Source organism: Azolla caroliniana, unplaced genomic scaffold (assembly GCF_043228905.1).
Source record: "Azolla caroliniana isolate FFs.n. ecotype wild unplaced genomic scaffold, voAzoCaro1.0.p SCAF_1, whole genome shotgun sequence".
In the NCBI taxonomy this organism is placed as follows: Eukaryota; Viridiplantae; Streptophyta; class Polypodiopsida; order Salviniales; family Salviniaceae; genus Azolla; species Azolla caroliniana.
The window spans coordinates 36,138,415-36,162,833 of NW_028230436.1; the positions used below are offsets into that span (position 1 = coordinate 36,138,415).

The following is a 24,419-nucleotide window of genomic DNA, read 5'->3' on the forward strand; positions in this document are numbered from 1 at the left end:
CCCACTACCGCCGCCTTCCATTTTCTGTGTTACCGTCGCTCTGATACCAAATTGTTGAAAAACAGTGCTCGGCCACAACCGAGGAATAGGATCAACTCACAGAAAACGGGAAATACAAAGTGCACGAGGACAATAGAGAGAAAGGTACACTGGATATTTTACGTGGAAAACCCTAAATGGGAAAAAAACCACGGGAGTCCTCAAACTCCAACTATCACTATGAACAGGGATGTACACTGGTGAAGCTACAAGGCAACAACCTTGAGCTCACTGTCTTCGCCACAGGCGGCGGTAATACACAGAGGCAACGATCTCTTCGTCTCTCTCTCTCTCTCTCTCTCGGCTGCTCTCTCGGCTGAAAACATAAAAATGAGCAACAACAATAACTGTTTGCCCTAAGTCATATTTATACACATATGACTTTCGGGCTATTTACAAATATAGCCTAGAGGGCCCTTGGCAAACATATTCACAAATATGTCCCCGCATTCGGATCTCTCTCCGGGTACATTCGTCATCCGGCTCCATAGCCGGGGTCTTCATCATCCGGCTCCGTAGCCGGGGTCTTCATCATCCGGCTTCGTAGCCGGGGTACTCTTCATCCGGCTTCATGCCGGGTACTCTTCATCCTCTGGTTCCGTAACCGTAACCGTAACCGTAACCGTGATTGCCGTCATTCATCTCCGAACATCCCATCCGGAGGGACCGAAATCCCAACACTTTACAACTGCAACACGCCATACCCACAGCAGACTCTCCTCCAGTGAGAATGGCAGCTCAAAGGCGCTCACCACTTGATCATCAACGGATAAACACTGCAGTCCAAGAAATGCTCCAAAAGGATATTATTGAGTTGTCTAGTAGTGAATGGGTATCAGAACCTCATCTGGTCAGAAAAGATGACGGTACATTCAGATTTTGCATTGATTTCAGATTACTAAATAAAATTACAAAGCATGACAGGTATCCATTACCACGCTTCGACGATTTAATCGACCAACTCAGTAAGTCAAGATACTTTACATCCTTAGATCTAGCTTCAGGGTATTGGCAAATACCCCTACGACCTAAAGACAAACACAAGACAGCTTTTAGAACACAGCATGGCTTATACCAATTTAAGAGAATGCCCTTCGGATTATCAGATGCAGGCAGCACGTTCCAAAGAATGGCGAACACCATTTTTCAAGACCTCATCCATAAAGGAGTCATACTAGTCTATCTCGACGATATACTGATACAGATTGCTGATTGGTCGCAACATATTCAAGTTCTACAAGAAGTCCTCCTACGCATCCAAAAATATAGCCTACAACTACAATTTAAGAAGTGCAAATGGGGAGCAACGGAATTACGATTTTTAGGATTCATGATATCCTCAAAAGGCATCCAACTCGACCCTGCTAAGATACGAGCCATTGCTGATTACCCAACGCCGAGCAACATCAAGTCCCTACAAAGCTTCCTTGGTCTTGTGAACTTTTCATTACGGTTTATCCCTAACCTAGCCATGGTCACAGCCCCCTTAAGATTACTATTGAAAAAAGGATCAAAATATCAGTGGTCAGCAGATTGTACACAAAGTTTTGAGAAACTAAAAAAATTAATCAAGGATGCGGGAACCTTGGCATTTCCAGACTTCAGCAAAGTCTTCCGCCTTCAAACAGATGCTTCCAATTATGGAATCGGTGATGTGCTCCTGCAACAAGACGACAATGACGACTGGCAGCCAATAGCATACATAAGTAGAGCATTGACGAAATCAGAGCAAAACTACTCTACGACAGAAAAAGAGTTCTTGGCAATTGTTTGGGCATTCCAGAAGTTCCACCCTTACCTGCATGGAACATCCGTCCAAGTAGAAACGGATCACCAACCATTGGTATCACTCATCCACAAAACTCATTCACCGGGAAAACTACTACGATGGGCACTCGCTTTGCAAGAATATAGTTTTACAATGATTTATCGGAAGGGAGCATCCAACACAGTTGCTAATGCTTTATCTCGGATGGAGTACCATGCTGCACAATGGGCAGAGGATGCCAATGACCTCCCATTTCAGCCACAACAAATAGCACAAATGCAACAGCAAGACCCTGTGATCAAGGACCTCATCCTACGAATACAAAATAGCCATGACAAGCAGGTATACCATCATTTTGTTTTAATTGACAACATCCTCCATTTTATTAGTCAAGGCCTCCCTCCACATCTGTATTTACCGGAGGCATTACGGGCAACTTATCTCGAATTCTATCATAATCATCGGTTGACGGGTCATTTCGGTTTCCATAAGCTCCTCCATCGCATTCGATCAATGTATTATTGGCCAAAATTAAGACAGTCTATCTCTACATTCCTACAAACATGCTCCACATGTTAGACCGTAAAAAACCCACAATCCACATACGGTACCTTGACACCCATTGAAGTCAAGGAACCTTTTGAGATGGTGGGATGGGACCTTATGGGCCCATTTCCAACATCAATACAAGGAAACAAATATATTTTGGTAATTACAGAATACTTGACACGATGGTGCGAAGCTGCTGCCTTACCGGATGCAACAACAAATACGGTCGCCAACGCCCTTCTACAAAGGGTGATTTTTCCTCACGGATGCCCTCACCAAATTCTTTCCAATCAAGGATCACAATTCCGCAGCGAAGTGATGCAAGTTCTCACGCAGAGTTTGGGAATAAAGCAGTTGTTTACATCGCCATATCATCCCCAGACTAACGGCCTCACAGAGCGAATGAATAAAACCATTAAACAAACTATTGCAGCCTATGTTGATCCTTTACATCAATCATGGGATCAAGTATTGCCATTCGCGGTACACGCATACAACACCTCAGTACAAGAATCCACCAAGTTGAGTCCATTTAGGGCATTGTATGGCCGCGATCCTCGTCTCCCCCCAGACCCACACACCATCAAAGTCAACCCACATCATAGTGATGCCACCTCATGGTGGTTATATCTACAATCAACGATGTCTCTTCTCCAACGAGCCATTCAATATAATTTAAGTAAAGCCCAACAACGACAAAAGAAATATTTCGACAAATCACATAGGCCAACCACACTCAATATTGGCGAATATGTTCGAGTCTATTACCCGGTGCGGAAAAAAGGTCTTTGTGAATCATTCATGCACAGATGGTTAGGACCATACAAGATCATAGCACGCATCGGCTCGAACACTTACCGGTTACGCCGAGTCGATAAATCGATAGAAACAGTCGCATATGTTTCGCGGATTAGGCGCATACCTCCCCCAACTGAGAATCTCCACCCCGACGACACCAGTGTGGACAACACAGGACTGTCACAGCCATCGACAGGCCAAGATGTATCCACAATCGATGACTCCACGGGCCTGTCGCAGCCACCGACACACCTGGATGTAGCCACAGTCGAAGCGCAGGCGCATCCTTCACTCCGAATCAGACCATAGCCACCCCCCAATCGTCACGCCATCGACAATGACACAGTCAACATCCTTGGAAGGCGTCACTGTGACTTCAGCAGTCAAAAACCCTCGCTGCACAGTAAAGAAGAACAAATGAATAAGGGTCTAGGTCCTACTATGTAATTTTTTTAAAGGGGGAGGTGTCCTGTGTGCGGGACCACACTAGGTGGTTTTGTCCCAAGAAGAAAACTAACTTGTAACTAACTAGGGGTAGAGCCAAGAAAGGTGGGAAACACTATAAAGAGAGATGCCTACCAAGAGAGAAAAGGAGACTGTAATTGAGCACATTACAATATGTTGAATATTTTAAGGGCTTTTGTAAATTTTCTCCCAAATTAATACCACTATGTATATCCATTTTGTACCTAAATAATTAATTTACAACCTTTTGAAAACTCATGTGTTATTATACAAGATTAAGAGGCGATGCCCCCAAAGTGGTTTTTTTTCAAATCCAGTAACGGTGCCTATTTGTTTTGTAGCCCAAGGACAAATCTTCTCTAACACATAGTGAATGATTTGTCTCTAACACCGAACAATGAATCATTCAAAAATAAATAAATTACCTAGTGATAAATTGCTTAATCATCTCCAGTACCGAACAATGATTCAATGCTTGCACCTAGCAATTAAGCGACTCTAACATTAATGTCATTCATAATAACACACCATATTTTCACATTGGGAAGTAATAACTTTTGATGAGACACCTGTCTTGGTTTAGAACACCTACAATATGCCCACTTTCACTTTCAAATATGTAATCGCATTTTCTCATGAAACCACTAATTGACCAATTAAGTAGCCACTATTATTGTACCGTGATCAATTCTATCTCTTGTCCCCGCTCAATTGTGTTTATTAACCAAGATTAATCCATAACGAATCCTAACCCTATCCCTAAATAAGAGAATGAAGCAAAAGAATATAAGAATCTAGAATCATCTACATTACCCCATAGGAAGATAATCAAACACTTCACCCACTTGACACATTGATGGGCAATTGTGAAAATTGTGGGCAATGTTGTTGTCGTGAAAGGAAGAAGATGGCAAATGGACGTGATCAGTGAAGTCATTGCTACAAACCACAAACGATTCACATCACTACATTATGCAATGATGACCTCCACAACATCAACAAAGTGGTCAGATATTATGTCCTATGATACCTACAACATCACCATAGATGAAAGTAAAGAAGTAAGTATGAGAGTTAGTTTATCTAATGATTTACTAGCTGTTCATGTAGAGGCCCACATTGGTGCTCAACCGATTTTGCTAAATTTTTTTTGTTTGGAACATTGTTGGTCCATTCGTTGCAAAGCTATTGTCCTTCATTACATTATATTTGATGCACATTATATTGTGAAGTTAAGATGTATGTTAAATGTGGTATATATAATGATAAGGATGAATAAATGGTCACCAATGTGGACATTAAACCTATGATGCCTTGTTTATTTACTATATCCTTTTGATGGGTTGAACCTTGAAGGGATAAATTTAGGTGTTTATTCCAAATTTGAGACTCTTGACATTCGAGTTGAAGGTTGATGAAATTTAGGGTCAAGTTTTACCAAGAACGAACTTGTTATTTGTTGATAATAATTGCCCAATATCTATTGTGGAACCTAAGTTGCTTTCAGTTTAGTAGCGTAAGAACAAGAAAATAGGAAGGATGTTTTATTAAGGATTGAATCCATTAATTTTTGTGGACACAAATGATCATTGTATGAGGTTTTTGAATGTGTATGTGAGAGTGCAATAAGTGAAAATGCGTGAGAGGAGTCTATTAAATCTCATTGCAAGATAAATTTTTTGGTAAACTCAGAACAAGATTGTCAACACACATTGCTCTGAAGGTGGGTTTTAACTTTAGAGACATCTTCATCTTATTTTTATTATTTTTATTTTAAAGTCAAGATTCACCGTGGTATTAATGAAAAGATGCCCAAAACCTACAAAGAATCAATACAAATCTCTTTTTGTTTTTTATGTAATGGGTATTACTTTAATTAAATACAATACGTTAAATGAATGAGAGCACATGAGAAGTCTTGTGTACTTGACCAATGTTTATAAGATAAAACTAGAAAGGACATTGTTTGTGGAGGAAAATAATGTCCATACATATAAGGCATATGTAGGTGGGGGGGGGGGGGGGAGACCATAATTTGTGCAAAATGTAACGAAGAGTTGGGAAAACAAAAACAAATGTAGAACCTTTCAATGTACAAATTTCCTTCCTTGATGAGTTGTGTTTTCCTTTTCCATGCCCAAGGCTCGTATCGATCAAACGATAATGAGGTGAGCTCTGATTGGGGGTTTTTCCACTCTCTCATGGATCAGGACTCAGGGCTCTAGATCTAGATACACACACACACACACACACACACACACACACACACATAGAGTAAGGGTTAAGACAACATTTGGACTCTTGGAGTTGGAATAGAGGAGGAACAGGTCCACACATCTATAGGTGTATCAGTATGTAATAATAATATATATGTATGTATGTATCGATATAAAGTCCCAAAAGCTTAGAAGACCTCGTGTGTTCGTATGTGTGTGCGTGCTGTGCAGGACTTTCTCGACACTCGTGAGACGTGTGTGTATCTGCATACACATATACATATGTATATAGATACGTATACGTATACGTATCCGTATATGTATATAATACATATACACATACATACCCCTTCTTCATCTCCACAACTCTTCTTCTGTGTCTCCCCCTCTCCCCTTCTCTCTCTGTCTGTCTTGTCTTGTCTTGTCTTGTCTATCCCAATTCTCTTGCTCTGTTATGGCACCCAATACAGTTGCTGAAGCTCCCCCCCCTTCCATCAATGGCGATTACACCTTTCGCGAGCTTGACACTGAACCCTACTGGCCCTCTGCCCCACTCCGCATCTCCATCACCGGTGCCGGTGGCTTCATCGCCTCCCACATCGCCCGCCGCCTCAAGCGCGAAGGCCACTACATCATCGCCTCTGATTGGAAGAAGAACGAACACATGGATGATGACATGTTCTGCCACGAGTTCCACCTCGTAGATCTCCGCGTCATGGACAACTGCCTTGCCGTCACCAAAGGCGTCGACCATGTTTTCAACCTCGCAGCTGATATGGGCGGCATGGGATTCATCCAATCTAATCACTCTGTTATTATGTACAATAACACCATGATTAGCTTTAACATGATCGAGGCATCTCGTATCAATGGTATCAGTAGGTATAATTCGCATTAGCGATTTCCCTCCGTCCCCTAGGTATTATGAAAAGGTTCTGTGTGGAAACGACATGTCGGTATATGTAGTTTTGTGTACATTAAAACTTTCCTATATGCATGTGCATTGCGCATGTGCATGTGCTCAAGTTTTTGTAAGTGTTCATTCATGACTGCCAACATGCATATGTGGATGCACAGGTTCATGCATGCATGCATGCATGCTCGTTGTTCCCGTATGTGCCCATGCATTTGGATGCATGCATGACACATCCCAGAATGGTTATCTATTTATTATGTCCATGGATGTGAATTTGTCTTGTCATCGTGGGAGCTTTATTTTGTTTTCGTGTGTCTTATGGTTTGATTGATCGTGTCTTTCTTCCTGTGGCCAGATTCTTTTATGCATCTAGTGCATGTATATACCCTGAATTCAAGCAGCTTGAGACAAATGTTAGCTTGAAGGAATCTGATGCATGGCCTGCGGAGGTACTCATATGCATAACAAATACTGAGTCTCATCCTAAACTACACAAAATCTAAATCCACTGACTTTTAATGAACTTATTCAGCCTCAAGATGCATACGGTTTGGAAAAGCTCGCCACTGAGGAATTATGCAAACATTACACTAAAGATTTCGGCATTGAGTGCCGAATTGGTCGTTTCCACAATATATATGGTCCTTTTGGTACATGGAAAGGTAAAACAACGCAAAAAATACCTTCTTTCTTTTAATCAATGCCATTTGATCACATGCTCATGCTTTGGTTGTTCATTGATTTTTGTATGAAGATTTCCCTTACTCTTTTGCTGTTATAGGTGGGCGTGAAAAAGCTCCAGCTGCATTTTGCCGAAAGGCTCTGACTTCTGTCGATCGATTTGAGATGTGGGGTGATGGAAAGCAAACGAGATCCTTCACATTCATCGACGAATGTGTCGAAGGTGTTTTGAGGTAATGTTCTAGTATGAGACAATATTGTGATCTAATGAGGAATTTGTTGGATCTAATGAACATAATGTGTAATAATGATTTAGGCTAACGAAATCAGACTTTAGAGAGCCGGTTAACATCGGAAGTGATGAAATGGTGAGTATGAATGAGATGGCAGAGATTGTGTTGAGCTTTGACAACAAGAACTTGCCGATTCATCACATTCCTGGCCCAGAGGGTGTTAGAGGCCGAAACTCCGACAACACATTGATCAAGGAAAAGTTAGGATGGGCCCCATCAATGAAGCTCAAGGTGAGAATTTGTATAAGCAAAGTGTCATCTTGGTGTCAAAGATTTTTGTCTCATTGTTGTTGTGTCAAGTATTGTGTCAAGGTGAAAAACTAAGGAACCTCAATTACCCACCAACAGTAAATGATTTGTCTGGATTTATATCCTTGTGATTCACAATTTTGATTAGAGTAACACTAGGCTCATATTTCTGCTTATTCGTAATGTTAAAAGGAGCCTTTTAAGTCCAAATGATTTAGCTGGATTTATGTAGTCTTAAATGGTGAAAATTCAAGCAATATTTGTGCTAATATCTCAATTTTCATAATTGTCATGTTATTTTGTGGAAGACTATTAAAAATATTGTATATTTCTAGATTTGGGTGAGAATTGTTTGCTCCAAAACCTGGAAAGATACCCATTCTAGGAAATTGTTCACTGTCATTTATTTTTCGTGAATGTTGTTAATGAACCGAAGTTGAGGTTATATCTAATACTCTTCACATTCTTTTCTTGCTATGTCATTAATACAGGATGGTCTTAGATTTACTTACTTTTGGATCAAAGAACAAATCGAGAAGGAAAAAGCTCGAGGTGTTGATTTGGCCACCTACACTTCATCAAAAGTTGTGCAAACACAAGCCCCTGTTCAATTGGGCTCTCTCCGGGCAGCAGATGGCAAAGAGGGATTGTGATCTAATTTGTGTAACATTGGAGTTTTCAAGAGGAATTGTGATCAAATGATGCATTAACTCAAATTTTTTATCATCTTTTGGTTAGGATTTTGGGGAGGTTTATCTGGGGTTTGGTTTAAATTTATGTCTTCTCTTAGTATAAGAACACATTTCACTCTATTTTTCACTAATAAAGTCTGAAAGCTATCTAAGAATCCAGGAATCCACTTAGTCGAGACATCTCACATCAAGCATACTTTTATATCTAACCTGAGCTTTTGCAGCGTTCAATTTTCAATCAATTTTGTTTATGGAATTTCTGAAGTAAAAACTTGTGAACTTCTCATGATGATGCATTCAATGACTAAGTTTTCCTCTTTTGAGCTAAATTGTGGGGTTTAGCCAGCTTCTCCATATTCAATAAGATGAGTAGTATTCAAGTGACGTGCAATATTTGAAGGATATGAGAGCATGTCAGGTGTGGCAAAGAAAATATTTGATTTTCTATGGATAGAGTAAAATATTTGCCATAAGAGATGTACTACTCCAATATCCTTGAGGTAAGAAAAGGGGTGTAATTGTCTGTTATTTCCCAGATTGGTTCTATTATTAAACTTTGTAAAGTATCTCCAAGATATTGCGATCTATGGAGGAGGATCATAGAGAAGATAGGAAAGGTTGCGTATAAGGTAGATTTTCCAACAAGTAGTCCATATTGTGTTTCATGTCAGCAGATTAAAGAAGTCTCTACTAGATTAATGTAGTTTGGATAGTTAATATGAACTGTAGATTCCCGTTGTAGACTTAGGATCAGATTGTTGTTACTCCCCCCCCACCCCCCCACCCCCTTCCCCTGGACAACAATTGTAGGGTAGACATTCAAGAGGAAAATTTGAGGAATCTTTCTTTCCATCAAATTCTAGTCTCTCTGAAAATCTTTCCTTTGATGCTACTTCAAATGGGATGGTAGGTCAAATTTAAAGAATCTGGTAATAAGTTATGGAAGACATATTCAGACTTTGTCGTTGTGCACGTAATGCACTTCAGGGTGTGCTTGCCCACATATTGCAGTGGATATTCTCATCACTGATGCTATTGTTTAGGATCTGTTCTTCCTTCTTCTCTATGAGTAAGCGCTACCATTCACCCTCGTACTTTAATGGTGACAAATCTACACGGGTATTAACTCCCCTTGTAAGCAAAATTGATGGCGAAGGATATAGTTATAACTTATGGAGAGCCCTAACCAGAATGTAAAGAATTACATTCATTAGCAAATAAACCTAAGCTTCTTATACACTATTTTCTTTTGCTTGAATATTTGGATCTTCCAAAGATCTAAAATGTATAAAACTAATATTCATCAAGAATGACTACTAGATGTGTCACGAGCATTTATATGCTTATTTAATACAACCCTGCAATAAATCGTATGAGCATAACCTAATGAAAAACAAACAAAAATTTAGGGACAACTAATATATGTACATCTACCAAATCTTCACCACAACCCCTAAATGACTCGTTCCATGCTTTGTCATTTGGGATACAAAAGGTTCACGCTTCTTTGAGCCATTATTCAATAAACATATTTCACAATCTAAAATGCAAATGCTCTTGAGCCTTGTCTTTAGAGAATTTGGAGAGCATTGATCTTAGTGAGAGAGTTTTGATATTCTCTCTCAAAGTTCTCATTTTTTAGGAGTCAAACAAACCCATGCAAGATCGTTGGTGATCACTCCTTCAATTATTAATCCTACCCCATCTTTTGTCAATCAAACAATATGGTTGTCCAAATGAGGAAAACCTAAAAATGTGCATAAGGAGATGATTATAATTAACAAAATAAACATTGTGGTTGCCCATAAGATGCTCTGATAATGATGAGAAGTTGAGTTTTTTGTGTAAGGACATCGTGGGCAACGTTCAAGTTCATAACTTGGGTTTGGAAGATGCCCAAGATGTAAACACAAACTTGGTTCATGTTCAATATCATTTTGCAAGCTGTAATATGCCATTTGTTGATTCTGGGCTTCATAACTACATCGATAAAAAATGGGTGAGACACTATCATTGGTTCCATTGATATTTAGTGTGCAATGACATAGTACACAAACCTCCATGGAGCACATTATCGAGCTTAGGTATCTCTTTGCAAGTGTTGGGCATGTTGACGCAATTACATGTTTATTGTGTACTTACCTTTGTCGTGTATGGCACATGACACTAATTAGAACAACACACTATAGTGCACAACATATAAGACTAGTACAATGAGGATTTGTGAACTTGTGGTTTGGATGGCAACTTGTTGATTGTAATAATGGGTGGATCAAATATTTATTAAATTGGGTCAATGTACATGTTTGACAAATATCCAAAGAGGTGAAAGTATTAGTACATATTGCAACCATGTACAATGTACTTGTATAAGCCAATCAAGAAATGGTGCTCCAAAAAGTGACTTGAGGCATGTGTTGGCAGTGTGTCGCACATGCACCACAATTTAACTAGTCGTGTGCCCATGTTTCTTTGTTGAGGTGATCCTAACTTTTATCACTCAAAAACCTCCACTAGGGTTATATAATATGTTACACATAAATAAAGCTTTGCATTTGCAATTTACACATTGATTGATATGCATGTGTGATATTTATGTAAGGAAAAACAACTTAATGGATGTTTTAGAGGTATAGAAGCATTATCTAGTGTGTCATGTCAAAGCAAGTAGTACACATCCTAGTGAAATAAACATGTCTCCATTATGTTAAATACTTAATATTCAATCCATAGTATGCAAGCAATTAAGGATGTGTGAAGTATTCGTGGTTAAATTGGTTTCGCTTTTTTCGAGTTAAAAAAATGTCCTAATTGACAACGAATAATCTATTCGAGAAGAAGTATATGGCGGTTACTTAATTAACATGCATGTAATGCACCAACAATTGGTTGCTTGAGTTATGATGGGTACACCATGTTATATGGACTTAAGAGTCTGGATGTAGCATGATCTATTAAGCATTTTAACATGCACATATCGTATAATAAGCCTATCGCGAGATTAAACTCTAATTGGCCATCTCATTGAAGTGGAGTATTGAACTATGTAACTAGAATCTAACAATAAATCCAATGCAATATGGAAAATCTAAACAATATCTAGTGAAGTGACATAAGCAAAACCCCACGAAAGTAACGAGCAAGAGATAAATGTGTTAATCAAGTCATTGAATCCTAATAGTGTATAATTGTACAATGTGAATGAAAATGTTCGATATTGTACATATATGGACATTCAACCTCTATATTTGGTAGTGTTGTTAAGGAAGTAATAGTAGTGACGAGGAATAGAAAGTAATTTGGAAGAAAGCGAACTAAAGTCAGGGATAGATTTGTAATTCTAGAACAACTAAAGACGAGGAGAGGCACAGTCTCTAGGCACACACACTCTCTCTCAGAGTTATTTCTAGATTCTTCTAGAGCTCTCTAAAACCCTAACCCCTTCGCCTGGTGCAGAACCTGCCTTTTTCTCTCCCTTGTCATTCTTCATTCGTCAACTTCGCAGTCATCATTATACGCATCAAAATCTTTCTCTCTCTCTCTCTCTCTGACGCGCCACCATCGATCAGTAGAGGCCTTCTTCTTCTTCTCCTCCTTCTTCTTCTTCTTCGTCTACAGCAGCTAATATGCATCGAGCAGCAAGAGCTTTGGCTTCTAGTCTCAGGTACTACCTGAGATAGTGATAGGGACGGTCGTGCCAAATGGTCTAAGGCCGAATCTACGTGGTTTGTAGTTGAAGAGTAGTGGTGTATGGTTTGACGAGGATGTGTGGCAGTAGGGATTTGAACCCATGACATTGTGTTAATGTTAATAACTCTCTCACTCCCTCTTTACTGTTCAAATTTTCAATTTCGGTTCAAATTTGTTATGTCTGACCTTTCTCATTTTGGAATTTGCAGGAGGGACACCCGCTGGACAGTAAGTCATATTTTCATCCTTCATCCTTTATTCTCAGTGTTTATGTCGTTGAAAGCGTTTCTATGTTCTTTCGATCAATATCATGCATTTTCTTCTAGAATTATGAACCTTCTTTTTAATAAATATTTTATTTTTTTCGGAAATATGATATTTTCAGCGAGAAATCTTATCCTTTCTTTCTGGAAATGTAGGCTTCTTCCCATTCATTGTAAACTTCATTTTTTGAGACTAATTTCTTGCTGGGCTGAGTAGTAAATTTAAGGTTGATTTGATTTTCAACAAAGAATTTGGGTGAACATATTCTGTTATGGCTAGGAAAAGGTTGATTTCTACGCAATTTGAATAGGTCGTATATTTCTATTATGAGTTGCTTTATTTTGCTTTTTATATTGCTTCATTTGATCCATATTGCTCAAATATAGGTTTTCTTTGCTTAGTATGAATTCCATTGATCTGTTATGGATTGCAATTGCAGTTTTAATCATTTTTATATGAGCTCCATTACCCTGTTATCAATTTCCTTGCTGCATTCTTATCTTCTTTCTCCAGAATGGCGCAAGTATTTGCCAAGTTAGAAATTATGCAGCAAAGGAGATCAAATTTGGTATTGAAGCTCGAGCTCTTATGCTTCAAGGAGTAGAGCAGCTTGCTGATGCAGTTAAAGTCACAATGGGTCCTAAGGTGAGAAATTTAACTTGATTTCCTGCCTAGTTTACTATGTTATTGTTCTGCTCTCATTTTTTATTGATAATTGAATTATTGTAAGAAACCTGTCATTCCACATATTTTTTCTCCATTAAATTTATTTGGTTGGTGTTATTCTTTTCCATAGATAAGTTAGTTTCTCCTACAGGTTATTATGTTTTCTCGTAGATCCACAGACTGTTAGTTTTTGTCTTGTTTTATGTATGTTGGTTGGGTTTAGAAAATCCACTAAATTGTCCCAGATGGCAAATGTAGCAGGTTTTCATTGTTTTTTCCCAAAAGTTTATTGTATTATTTAGTTCAGAATATATATATATATATATATATATTGCGTATGCAGGGGCGTAATGTTGTTATTGAGCAAAGTTTTGGAGCTCCTAAAGTTACCAAAGATGGTGTCACTGTAGCGAAAGCCATTGAGTTCAAGGAGAAGTTAAAGAATGTCGGAGCAAGCCTTGTGAAACAGGTTGCTAATGCTACAAATGATGTAGCTGGAGATGGTTAGTATTAGTTTCATTAATTATACTGGTATATACATAAGGACTGTTTGAGGCATTGAAATGCTTTAAATGAATGTTAAAAACAAGGCACTCCATTGATTAGTCAAGTACTAAAGATTGCCAAATTTAAATCCAGGAAAATCCTTAAAAGTATAGTAGTATTGTGCTAATATTCAATTTCCTTCAGTTGATGTTTACATTATTTGCGAGTTTTTAAAATAAATGTTCACTTTTCAATCATCTTCATCTTACTACTCGAAGGTCCCTTAAATTGCCACATTTGAGATGTTGTTTTCATAACATACTCCAAGGTTGTCAAGTAACCTGAAGGAAAAATGGCTGTATGGTGTCTATAGATGGCATTTGTTTATTTATTTCTCTTTCATAGATGCACATGGATTGTATTGGAAGATGTGAATTGATCCTCACTGATTGTTTTGTGACAGGTACAACATGTGCTACTGTACTCACTAGGTCTATATTCACCGAAGGATGCAAATCTGTTGCTGCGGGAATGAATGCAATGGATTTAAGAAGGGGAATAAATATGGCTGTTGATTCTGTGGTTGAACATCTTAAAAGCAGAGCCAAAATGATTAGTACATCAGAAGAGATAGCTCAGGTTGTGGCCATATTCCAATCCATCAACCTAAACTATTTCAATCCATTAACTTTAAACAGTTTTGTTATGATCTGCTAACTCAATCATTTAACCTTGCAAACTATATCACTTAACTATTTTCAATTTTGGTTAACATAGTACTTTCGTGTTGTGAGCTAATTTATTTCAGTTATCTTCTTTGGTAAAAAAATGCTGTAATTGTTTTTATGGTGTGGGAGTAACAAATGAAGGTAACTGAATTATACACTTTTGCCACAGGTGGGTACTATTTCTGCAAATGGTGACAGGGAAATAGGAGACTTGATTGCTAGGGCTATGGAGAAAGTTGGAAAAGATGGGGTGATAACTGTAGCTGTAAGTTTCTATATTTGATACACAGTTGTTGCTCTAAGGTTTTACATTTCCCTAATATTCGTTTTTAAATTTAAGCTCTATTGATGTTGGATTTCAGGATGGGAAAACCCTGTATAATGAACTTGAGGTCGTAGAGGGAATGAAACTCGATAGGGGATATATTTCTCCCTATTTTATTAACAATGCAAAAACTCAAAAATGTGTGAGTAGATTTTAGGATATTTTATTCCATATTACATGAATGGCATATTAGTACATTTGTAAACATTCTGAGGATTTTGTTTGTTAAATCTATCTTTGCAGGAGCTAGATAATCCTGTGATTCTCGTTTATGAGAAGAAGATTACTGGTTTGAATTCCATCATTCCTGTTTTGGAGCTTGTTATGAGGGTATGCAGACATTATTATAGTTCAAATTCTACTTAAGATGATTGTTTTTGTATTGTCAAGAGGCTATGACCATGTGCAAAGTTCTGTGGAAATTTAAACTTCTACTTTCAAACTTGTTATTACACTATGTATGAGCCGCTACACCTACAAGTAAACAAATATAACTGAATAAACATAAAGTAGGCATAAATTAAGGCTGGCTTAATTTCACATCTTTTTATTTACCCTTAATTAGTTCCCAAAATTTGAACTTCTTTATCTTATCAATCCTGAAGTATAGTATTCAGTTTAGCTAGTGGACATACTCTACACTTTATTATCTTTCCCAATATGCAGCTGCCTATGGTCATAACAGTTGGGCTTCTGACCTTACAAATGATGACGCCACTCTGAACTTGTTAATGACCTTCTGTTTATAATAACTTGGCACTGATGTGTGAAGTACTACTGTCTCATAGAGGGGATAGTAGTGTAATCATCTTGCAGCTGATGTTTGAAGTTAATCTTATAGAGGGTGTGTTAGTACAAGAAAGGAGAAAATTATCTCATAAATTCTGTCGCCAGTTAATAGCTTGATCCTATTTGACAGTTGATCTACTTGAAATTGCCAATGATAAAGTACTGTAACCCATTTACCGACTATAAAACCTAATTTGCGTTTGTTAAATCATTCAGGAGCAAAGGTCTCTTCTGATTGTTGCAGAAGATGTTGAGAGTGAAGCTCTGGCAACGCTTATTGTCAACAAACTTAGAGGTGGTTTGAAGGTAATGTAATGTATATTTATTGAGAAGTGACTGGTCCCTAAGATTGAGTATCACTGATGACTGCATTCTCTGAACTCTTATATGTTCTTGATCAATTCCTGATATCATATACAGATTTGTGCGGTCAAAGCTCCTGGATTTGGAGAGAATCGTAAGGCTAGTCTATCGGACCTGGCAACTTTGACTGGTGCTCAGGTAATTATTTCCCTATTATATGATATCAATATTCTTTTCATCTGTACGTCTTTTACATGTAAACAATGTATGGCCTGTCCTGAATGAATCTATGTTTAGAAGCAAGAGCCTATGAAATTTGCTTTGCATTTCTTTCTTCTGTCCTTCTGTACGTTTTTATTAAAGACAAATCTGATTGTAGTCATGAATTTTTTAAACAGCTTGTAAGTGAAGAGGTGGGCCTGAATCTCGAGAAAGTGACGGCAGATATGCTAGGGTCAGCCAAGAAAGTTACAATATCGAAAGACGATACAATCATCCTCGATGGAGGAGGTGATAAGAAATCCATTGAAGAGAGATGTGAGCAGGTAGGCAACGATGGTTAAATTGATGATAAAATTTTGTAACCTACAAATATCTGTGTTGACTATGAACATCTATGTGCAGATCCGGGAAGTTATTAGCCAATCAACCTCTGACTACGATAAAGAGAAAGCCCAGGAGCGTTTAGCCAAGCTTTCTGGTGGTGTGGCTGTTCTTAAGGTTAGTTTCAAGGGGAAACTCTTAAGTGTACTCTGAAATTTTCAGTATTTCCCCAAATGGCCTCTTTGGTCTACCCCCGATGAATTTTTAAAGTTCACAGGGTAATTTGGGTAATCTCTTTTTCCTTGGGTTTAACTTCGTTTAATTGGTAGTAGCACTTTTACCATATTCTCCTCATTTGCTCTTATTGTGCATATCTAAAGATTGGAGGTGCTAGTGAAGTTGAGGTTGGAGAGAAAAAAGATAGAGTTACAGATGCTTTGAATGCAACCAAAGCAGCAGTTGACGAGGGAATAGTTGCTGGTAAGGCATATTGTGAGAAGTGAAAATTTGAGATTTTTAAGCTTTCTGACAGTATACAGTTTAAGTGGTTGTACTGTCATCATTTCTGTGCATATCTGACTAAAAAATGTAAATCTGGTACAGGTGGTGGTGTTGCCCTCCTATATGCTTCCAAAGCCCTGGAGAAGCTGAAGACAGAAAATTTTGACCAAAAAATTGGTATTCAAGTTATTCAGAATGCTTTGAAGGTAAAAAGTTGGAAATTGAGTGTGGTTTTATATCTATGTTTTTGCTCTTTGTTTCCTCTTAAATAGCATTTGTTTTGTGTCAGGCACCGACATTCACCATTGCTGCTAATGCTGGTGCGGAAGGTGCTGTCATTATTGGAAAATTGCTTGAGCAAGACAATCTTGATTTTGGCTATGATGCTGCTAAAGGTGTGTAATCTCTTTACTGTGAAGGCAAATATTTTGGTTGAGGATAATATTTATAAATTGGCTTTTGTAGGGGAGTATGTTGACATGGTTAAAGCTGGAATTATTGATCCTGTGAAGGTCATAAGAACTGCTTTGGTTGATGCCGCAAGGTAAAACTATTTGTGGTTTGAACTAATTGTAATAATTCTTTGCAAGTTGCAAATGTGATGTGAATGTGCTAATATAGAAAGCAAATATTTCTTTTATCACCTGTGCAGTGTATCATCATTACTGACGACGACGGAGGCTGTAGTTGTGGAGTTACCCAAGGATGAAAAGGAGGCCCCGTCAGGAATGGGAGGTGGAGGCATGGGTGGTCTTGATTACTAAACTTCTTGTAGACTGTCATTTCCTACTTGGCTGATCTTGATTACTACACAATTTCCTTGTTTTGTTTTGTAGCATTTCGATGCCAAAAATTGCATCAATTTTTATTACCCCTTTTTTGAAATGCTATAAATTTGAAGATTGTGCTGAATTGTCTTCAGTGCGGTCGGTCGTTTGAAAAACAGATAGTTTGGATAATGAGCTCAGCATCCCCTATTGGGGAATGTAGCCACATTTTTCCATGAGCTAAACAGAAACCTGTTTTTGGCATAGAGAAGTGTAGTTTGAGAAGAAAAATATTTTTGTAAACAATTAGTGCATACCTTGTAATGACTCTGGAGGGTTAATAGTAACATGGAAATAAAAACTCAAGTCAGGAAATTCTTTTATAATTTAGTTTTGTGTGTTCTATCCTAATTCAGAGGTTTGATTTGTAGGCGTAATCTGAATATTATTAGGCTTCATTATGTCACTTCATTTAAACGTTGTGAAGATGAATGTTAAGAATCACATGTATCTAATGGAATTAGTTAGTTGGCTCGTCATTGATTTTAGTTACCCTTTACAAGACAGAATGAAAAGTGTATGGATTTGTTGTTGGATCTTGTAACGGATCTGTGACATCCGTGCTGGTGGTATCTGGATTATGAGGCACTTCTAATAGGCCATGAAGGAATGACGAAACAATGTGGTGATAATACATCCCATGAGTAAGGACATATTAAAATTCTCAACTTTCTTGGACATTCTAGATATGAGTACATAAGCGTCCTGTACTTAGAAGTGCAAAGACAACATGAATAAATGTACTTAGAGCAGTAGTAAACACTTGATACGTACAACAAAATGTGATGCCCCCTTCGTTGATTCATGAGTCTGAAATTGTTCGGCTACTTTATACCCTTCATACTTAATGCCACTATGTTTTCCGATTTGTTCAAGCTCATTGTTTCACACTGAACATTATAGTCTTTTCAAAAGCAGACTAATCAAACGAAGGGGATAAATCTAATGTTGATGTAGGTAGACTTTGTCAATATCCACTCAAATAACAAATTAATAATGATTTGCAACTTTGATTTGCACCGTAAGAATTATAACAAATTAATAATGTAATGAATGTCCAATGCAGTGCATGCCATTTGCTGCCTGAGTTGGACAAATCGGTAGCAAGGATGATTCGAACAAGAGAAGCCGAGTAACATTAACAAGATGTACAAGAAAGAATTAACACCGTGAACAAGTACATACATAATCTTTTGAGAACAAGTCTTAGTTAAAGTCAAAAAAGAATTTCTTCGTCACATCTCATACTTGGAATGAAGGTAGCCGGACAATATAAATACATACACAACCCTTGCAATGTGTGAACGCAGAAACCCTAGAAAACCTGCAACATACATATTGTGCAGACTGCCATGTTACAGCCATGGCCATCGACGCTCTTCATTGGCCAAATTCAGAATACGAAGATAACTGGGTTTCCTTCTTTACGTCTGCTGTGGAGGTTCACTCATTACATACCTTCATAGCTCTAGCCAGCAACCCGCACATCAGACTCTCTTTGATGATAATCACCATGGCTTCTTCTCTCTCCCTGAAGCTCTGTGGTACACTTGCATCCATACATTTCTCCTATCGCTGTCACGGTCTTATAGTTGTCTGTTTTGTGTTCTTGTTGTTTTCCGACCCGAGTTTCTAACTATCCAGATCTCAAAATCCTTCATTTGAGATATGGCTGAAGAGCTCGTACATCTGTTTTTGTGATGAAACTTCGTACCGCAAATTGCTTCTCATTCCACTTTTGTGTTGAAGCCCACGATTTCATCACGAAATCAGCTCGTTTGTTCATCTCCAGTTTTTTTTCAGTCCTAATTTTTTGTCGTAAGAAACTATGAACCTAGCGAAGCCTTCACGGATAGCCTTTCTAATTTGATGACCATTTTAAGGAATTAGAATAGTTATCTGGTGAGAATGAAGGTTAGTATGCTACCGATGCATGAATAAGCGTTCTTCGACCTGTGATTATTCTATCAAGCAACTCAACGCAGAAGGCAAACCCAGCGTCGTTTATGTTGGGTTGCCTATTCTACGATCGATTTGCAGTCCGTTGGAATGTTGGAGACGAGTTGAACTGTATGTATATGCGCAATTAAGGTGAAATGTGAATCTTTGTTAGCTAAAGATAAATGGAAACGACCTTCCGCATCATTTTGTAGAATATCTCGTGTGGACCTATTGTGAGGTCCATATGAGTCAACGATGGCTGTTGATTAGAGCTAGTGGAGAAAAAGCAACATAATCAAAGTGAATTAAAATGTTCCAATGTCGTTATCTCGTCGATTTGAGACATGAATGTGATGATTTGAATTTTACGGCGTGTTCGAAGTTTCCTATCGGTTACAAAGGTGTCCGTGATTGGAGAAGAAGAGCAATGCAATGTGTGCGTTGGTCCCTAATTGGAGACGAAGAATATTACAGGAAAATCGCATTTTCCTCGTCCAAGAACTAGAAGCTGTGGCATGTAATGTAGATCGCCCGTCTGTGGTTGTAACATTAAGTTGAAAGATAAACATTTTCAGCAAATTATTGCCATTTTCCCTCCAATTATTCTTTGTTCATTTAACGTCATTGTAACTTGTAAGGTAAACTTGAATAGATTGTTATGTGCTGATTCCGCGGATCTTCTATTAATTCTCTCTGGATGTATGTAACCAATTATTCTTCATTCATTCAACGTCATTGTAATTTATAAGGTAACCTTGAAAAGTTTGTTATGTGTTGATTCCGTGGATCTTCTCTAAATTCTCTCTGGATGTATGTCACATGCAATTTACAATGGAAGTGATGTTCATTTTGGAATGTGATATCCGACTTATTACCAGTGAGAGTACAAAAAATAGAGTTTGTGTCTTTTGTATGTTATCGTGTCGTGTGATGAGGTATATTATTATCTGACACGCACAGATAAGATTCCGTATGACCCGGGACCAACGCCTGTGTATCGGTTAATTAAATCGTGTGAAGTGAGGATGGCATATTCTTTATAATTAATATTATTATCTGTTTGTTTTGGCGGCAGCAGAGTGGATTGAACGGGATGCAACCACATATTTAACAGTATGTCATGTAGAGAACTAAAATAAGATAAAGAGCCAGACTTAGCAGAGCACCAACGATCTCGAAAGTGATAGTGTAATAATTAATTAATGGGTGGGCTTAAAAATGGCTTTTGAGGCACGTTTATTGCCCCTTCCAAACTAAATGATGATGTTCTGAAACTGCATGCTTTTCATTGAAGAGGACTGTAATTAACCCAGAGATTTGTTTAAAGTGAATGAATGTCTTCAAAAGTTATCGGTCGTAATGTATATTGGAGGGCCATTCTTATTTATAGCTTAAATTGGGTTCGGTTGGCTTCCAAGAAAACACATCTTTTGAGAGGGGGGTGTCCAAAAGAGTTGGTTCTGAAAAACACATGTAGTTTTTCGAAGCCGGGCTTTTTCTCGTTTAGTGGGTCATTGTGGCCAAAGATGTTGGGTAAGGAATAAACTTTTGAAATGGAAGCAAAGCATGAAGTGAAGAAGAGATTCCCCTTTTTGTTATCGTGGAGAAATGGATATATATTTAAGGGAATGCGCACGGATTTTGGGCGCCCGAAATACCCATCGCAAAGGCTAGGAGGAAGAGATGGCTGCCGAGGAAGGGAAGGATATGGAGAGGGATAGTAGAATGGAGAGGTGGATGATGGTTGGGGATGTGTGTTTACGTGCCGGAGCTTCTCTTCTTTGCCTCATCTCCCTCGCTCTCATTGCGGCCGACTCCTTGCCCGGCTTCATCACGTTCCGGAATCTTCCACCATTTTGGTATATCTTACGATCTCGCTTTTCTCTTCTCTTGATTGGAATGTGTGCTATGGGGACGCTAGGTTATAGGTAGAGTTATGTGCTCCTCATGTCTCTACCATTATTATTTTGGGGTTGAATCAAGTCATTCATCTTAATAAAGAAACAATAGCGACATTTGCGAAATGTAAAGAAAAATTCAAGCATATTCGAGAGGTTTCCCTAAAAACCATTCAAGGCTTCCATGTTTTGTATTGTCTCTTTTCTCAAAGCTTAACCTTAGAATGTTTGGCTATCCTCATAAGATATAATTCTATGCATTTGTAGGTCTGTTGTGTCTAGAAACCTTCTAAGTATCCTACTTTGGATAAGAATGTTGGAAAACCAGATTGCCATTGAATTTAACCAACAACCTTAAATCTTTACTAGTAAATCATCTCATAACTAGTAAATCATCCAATTTCACTCTCATAACTAATGAAACTATAGGAGACAACATTTTCAATCTCACAACTAATGAAACTACTTAGGACATAACCTCATGTTGTTGTTCATGGTTGTATGTCACACATACCAAGTTTGTGATAGTACATTGGTTTTTATTTATTAGGATGCTATTTATTATATGTCACAGAAAACATATTCACTATTTTTTACTCTTGTTTGGTTTTGTTCTCTTTCTCACACATGGCACATCACGATGTCTATCCAGGAGTTTAGTATACTAAGAACACACAAATGACACAAACTATTATCCCTAATGTGCATTCAAACACCATAAGTTATAACATGAACAATGTACAAGAATAGCTCCAAGGCAACATAGACATGACTCTTTGATTTTGCTAAACATATATTTTTTATGGTTTATAAACTCCATTGTACAAGAATATGGAATGAAGTGTTTTGTTGTTTATACTTCAAATGGGTATAAAGAGTCGCTTGAATTCATTCATTAATACTTTTGCTTTTGATGGTTCTGAAATGTGAACATGTTGATGCTCAAAGGAATGCTCCTATAGTAACCACGTGCTATCAATTACTATTATATAGTTAAATAGTAAAAAATTTGCATTTTCTTGGGATTATCGCTCTGTAGCTAAACTACAAAATTTGCGCGGTTGCTCCAATTATTCTAAAATTGACGACATTGAGGTTCCTTCTCTTCCTTGCGTACCACTCTCTTTGTTTATATAGTAGAGCGCATGACAACTTTTTGGCCTAACCTAATTTGTCAATTCACAACTAACCTTATTTCTTTTCTTTCTTTCGATTAACAATAATATTATCAATTGTGATATTTGTTGTTGCAGCTACTTATTGGCAGTGGGAGTGTTCGTTTGCAGTTATTCAGCATTACAAACAACATTGGCTGCACATCGCCTTGTTGGACGTCCATTTCACTATCATACATATCATCACCATGTTTGCCTCATAATGGACATTGTAAATCTCATCTCAATGGGATACTAATTCTCATTTCATTGTACAACATTGTCTTTTTTATCTGTTTCAGTACTCTTTTCCTAGTTGGGCACTACAAAAGAGTTAAAATATGTATACATAGTGCCATATGCAATGTATGTGTGTGTGTATGCGCACATTTGTGCAATCTATTCTTTTTATTAAAAACTAGTTATGCATAGAAATACGAGGCTCCCACTAGAAGAAAGAAGGGACACTAACATTATCAAGCTTTTTTTAAAAAGTGAAGAATATTATTTTTGAGAATCAAGCTAAAGAATCAGTTTATTTCATATTTAGTGTAACACCCAAGTCCCCAACATTGTAATTTTTACCCAATGACATATTTCAAAACCTTTTCAATGCATGAATCTCTGCTTTTGGAATGAAGGGGGCATATCCTTAACAATTTATTCAATGTCCTAAACAACTTATTCACAATTTTGTTGACTTTCGTTTTCCTCCAGTTATGTGCAATATTGTTGGTGTCTGCGAGCTCTGCAGTATTGGGAGTAACCACCATCAACTATGTATCTGGGGATGGTAAAAGTTTTATGAACCAAGCAAATGCATCTGTTGGTCTTGCCCTTGTTTCATTTGTTTTACTTGCTGCCTCAACTACTTTATGTGTTCACCGATTGAGACACCAGTTGCCATGATCAATGTGTGTCTTTTGTAAATTCATTAGATGAGGATGATGGTTTGATTGAATATAATAGATACACTCATATGTTCATAGTTCCAATGTCTGTATATAAAGGTACTTCTAAAATGTTCACACCATGTTGATAATATTCGTTTCCACAAATATGGAACTTTCTCTATTATTGGTTTGATTCTTTAGTATGAAAGAGGTAATATGCAATGACCCATCTAATGAACAAACAATAAAACCGTATTTCTCCACACTTAGGCATAGGTCCTCTTGTTTGTGAAAGTAATACATACATATTTTTAAAACAACACAATATTTAAAACCCTTTTGATGTAATAGGGTAAACCCTTTGAGATTGTGGTAAGAGTATATGACAAAACTTAGCTCCACTAGGATTTAGGAACTCGGTATGCTACATAGCTTTGTTGCAAAGGCCCCCGAATCAAGTTCCGTAAGCAACCCATGTATATTTTGTGATTCCCTCAAACGAAGACCGATTTTCTCATATCACAGCCAACCTAATACCTAAGGCTATCAAGAATCACCCCATGTGATGGAAAGATTTAAGTTTGGGCCACTTAATTGAAAGAACTATTGTAAACAAGAAAAATACGATATATCAATGCCCATATCCATGATCTAATGACCTAAATAGCTTTGCTAACTTTGGGAGTGTAAGGAACATGGGATAGGTATCATTCGTCAAGCATTGTAAAGAAAAAGCATGTCCCAC

At 37.8% G+C, this 24,419-nt stretch overlaps 3 protein-coding genes across 3 annotated transcripts; all 3 read left to right on the plus strand.

The window, feature by feature from the left end:
* Positions 1-6,238: 6,238 nt before the first annotated feature.
* LOC147870222 (GDP-mannose 3,5-epimerase 2-like) lies at positions 6,239-8,922 on the plus strand. The gene is made up of 6 exons (XM_087338044.1): positions 6,239-6,717; positions 7,107-7,200; positions 7,284-7,413; positions 7,533-7,665; positions 7,749-7,956; positions 8,466-8,922. The coding sequence occupies exons 1-6, from the start codon at positions 6,290-6,292 to the stop codon at positions 8,625-8,627; spliced, it is 1,155 nt and encodes a 384-aa protein (XP_087194170.1). The 5' UTR covers positions 6,239-6,289; the 3' UTR covers positions 8,628-8,922.
* Positions 8,923-12,149: 3,227 nt separating this feature from the next.
* On the plus strand, positions 12,150-18,114 carry LOC147870223 (chaperonin CPN60-2, mitochondrial-like). The gene is made up of 17 exons (XM_087338038.1): positions 12,150-12,330; positions 12,566-12,584; positions 13,134-13,265; positions 13,630-13,789; positions 14,236-14,411; positions 14,670-14,765; positions 14,863-14,967; positions 15,069-15,155; positions 15,831-15,920; positions 16,035-16,115; positions 16,316-16,462; positions 16,542-16,637; positions 16,841-16,940; positions 17,064-17,167; positions 17,251-17,356; positions 17,427-17,505; positions 17,614-18,114. Exons 1-17 carry the CDS (start codon positions 12,293-12,295, stop codon positions 17,723-17,725), a joined length of 1,728 nt encoding a protein of 575 aa, XP_087194164.1. The 5' UTR covers positions 12,150-12,292; the 3' UTR covers positions 17,726-18,114.
* A 3,275-nt stretch (positions 18,115-21,389) lies between these two features.
* LOC147870224 (CASP-like protein 4A3) lies at positions 21,390-23,776 on the plus strand. Its single transcript, XM_087339661.1, has 3 exons — positions 21,390-21,588; positions 22,881-23,013; positions 23,499-23,776. The coding sequence occupies exons 1-3, from the start codon at positions 21,413-21,415 to the stop codon at positions 23,688-23,690; spliced, it is 501 nt and encodes a 166-aa protein (XP_087195787.1). The 5' UTR covers positions 21,390-21,412; the 3' UTR covers positions 23,691-23,776.
* The last annotated feature ends 643 nt before the right edge of the window (positions 23,777-24,419 follow it).

What these genes read in the sequence shown, in the direction of transcription:
- LOC147870222 (XM_087338044.1), top strand. Translation starts at nt 6,290, where the DNA reads ATGGCACCCAATACAGTTGCTGAAGCTCCCCCCCCTTCCATCAATGGC. An exon ending in CTGATGCATGGCCTGCGGAG is followed by an intron (nt 7,201 to 7,283) that starts GTACTCATATGC and finishes GAACTTATTCAG; the next exon opens with CCTCAAGATGCATACGGTTT. An exon ending in CCCCATCAATGAAGCTCAAG is followed by an intron (nt 7,957 to 8,465) that starts GTGAGAATTTGT and finishes TCATTAATACAG; the next exon opens with GATGGTCTTAGATTTACTTA.
- LOC147870223 (XM_087338038.1), top strand. Translation starts at nt 12,293, where the DNA reads ATGCATCGAGCAGCAAGAGCTTTGGCTTCTAGTCTCAG. An exon ending in CAACTTTGACTGGTGCTCAG is followed by an intron (nt 16,116 to 16,315) that starts GTAATTATTTCC and finishes TTTTTTAAACAG; the next exon opens with CTTGTAAGTGAAGAGGTGGG. An exon ending in TGACGAGGGAATAGTTGCTG is followed by an intron (nt 16,941 to 17,063) that starts GTAAGGCATATT and finishes AATCTGGTACAG; the next exon opens with GTGGTGGTGTTGCCCTCCTA.
- LOC147870224 (XM_087339661.1), top strand. Translation starts at nt 21,413, where the DNA reads ATGGCTGCCGAGGAAGGGAAGGATATGGAGAGGGATAGTAGAATGGAG. An exon ending in CGGAATCTTCCACCATTTTG is followed by an intron (nt 21,589 to 22,880) that starts GTATATCTTACG and finishes TTGTTGTTGCAG; the next exon opens with CTACTTATTGGCAGTGGGAG. An exon ending in TTTGCCTCATAATGGACATT is followed by an intron (nt 23,014 to 23,498) that starts GTAAATCTCATC and finishes GTTTTCCTCCAG; the next exon opens with TTATGTGCAATATTGTTGGT.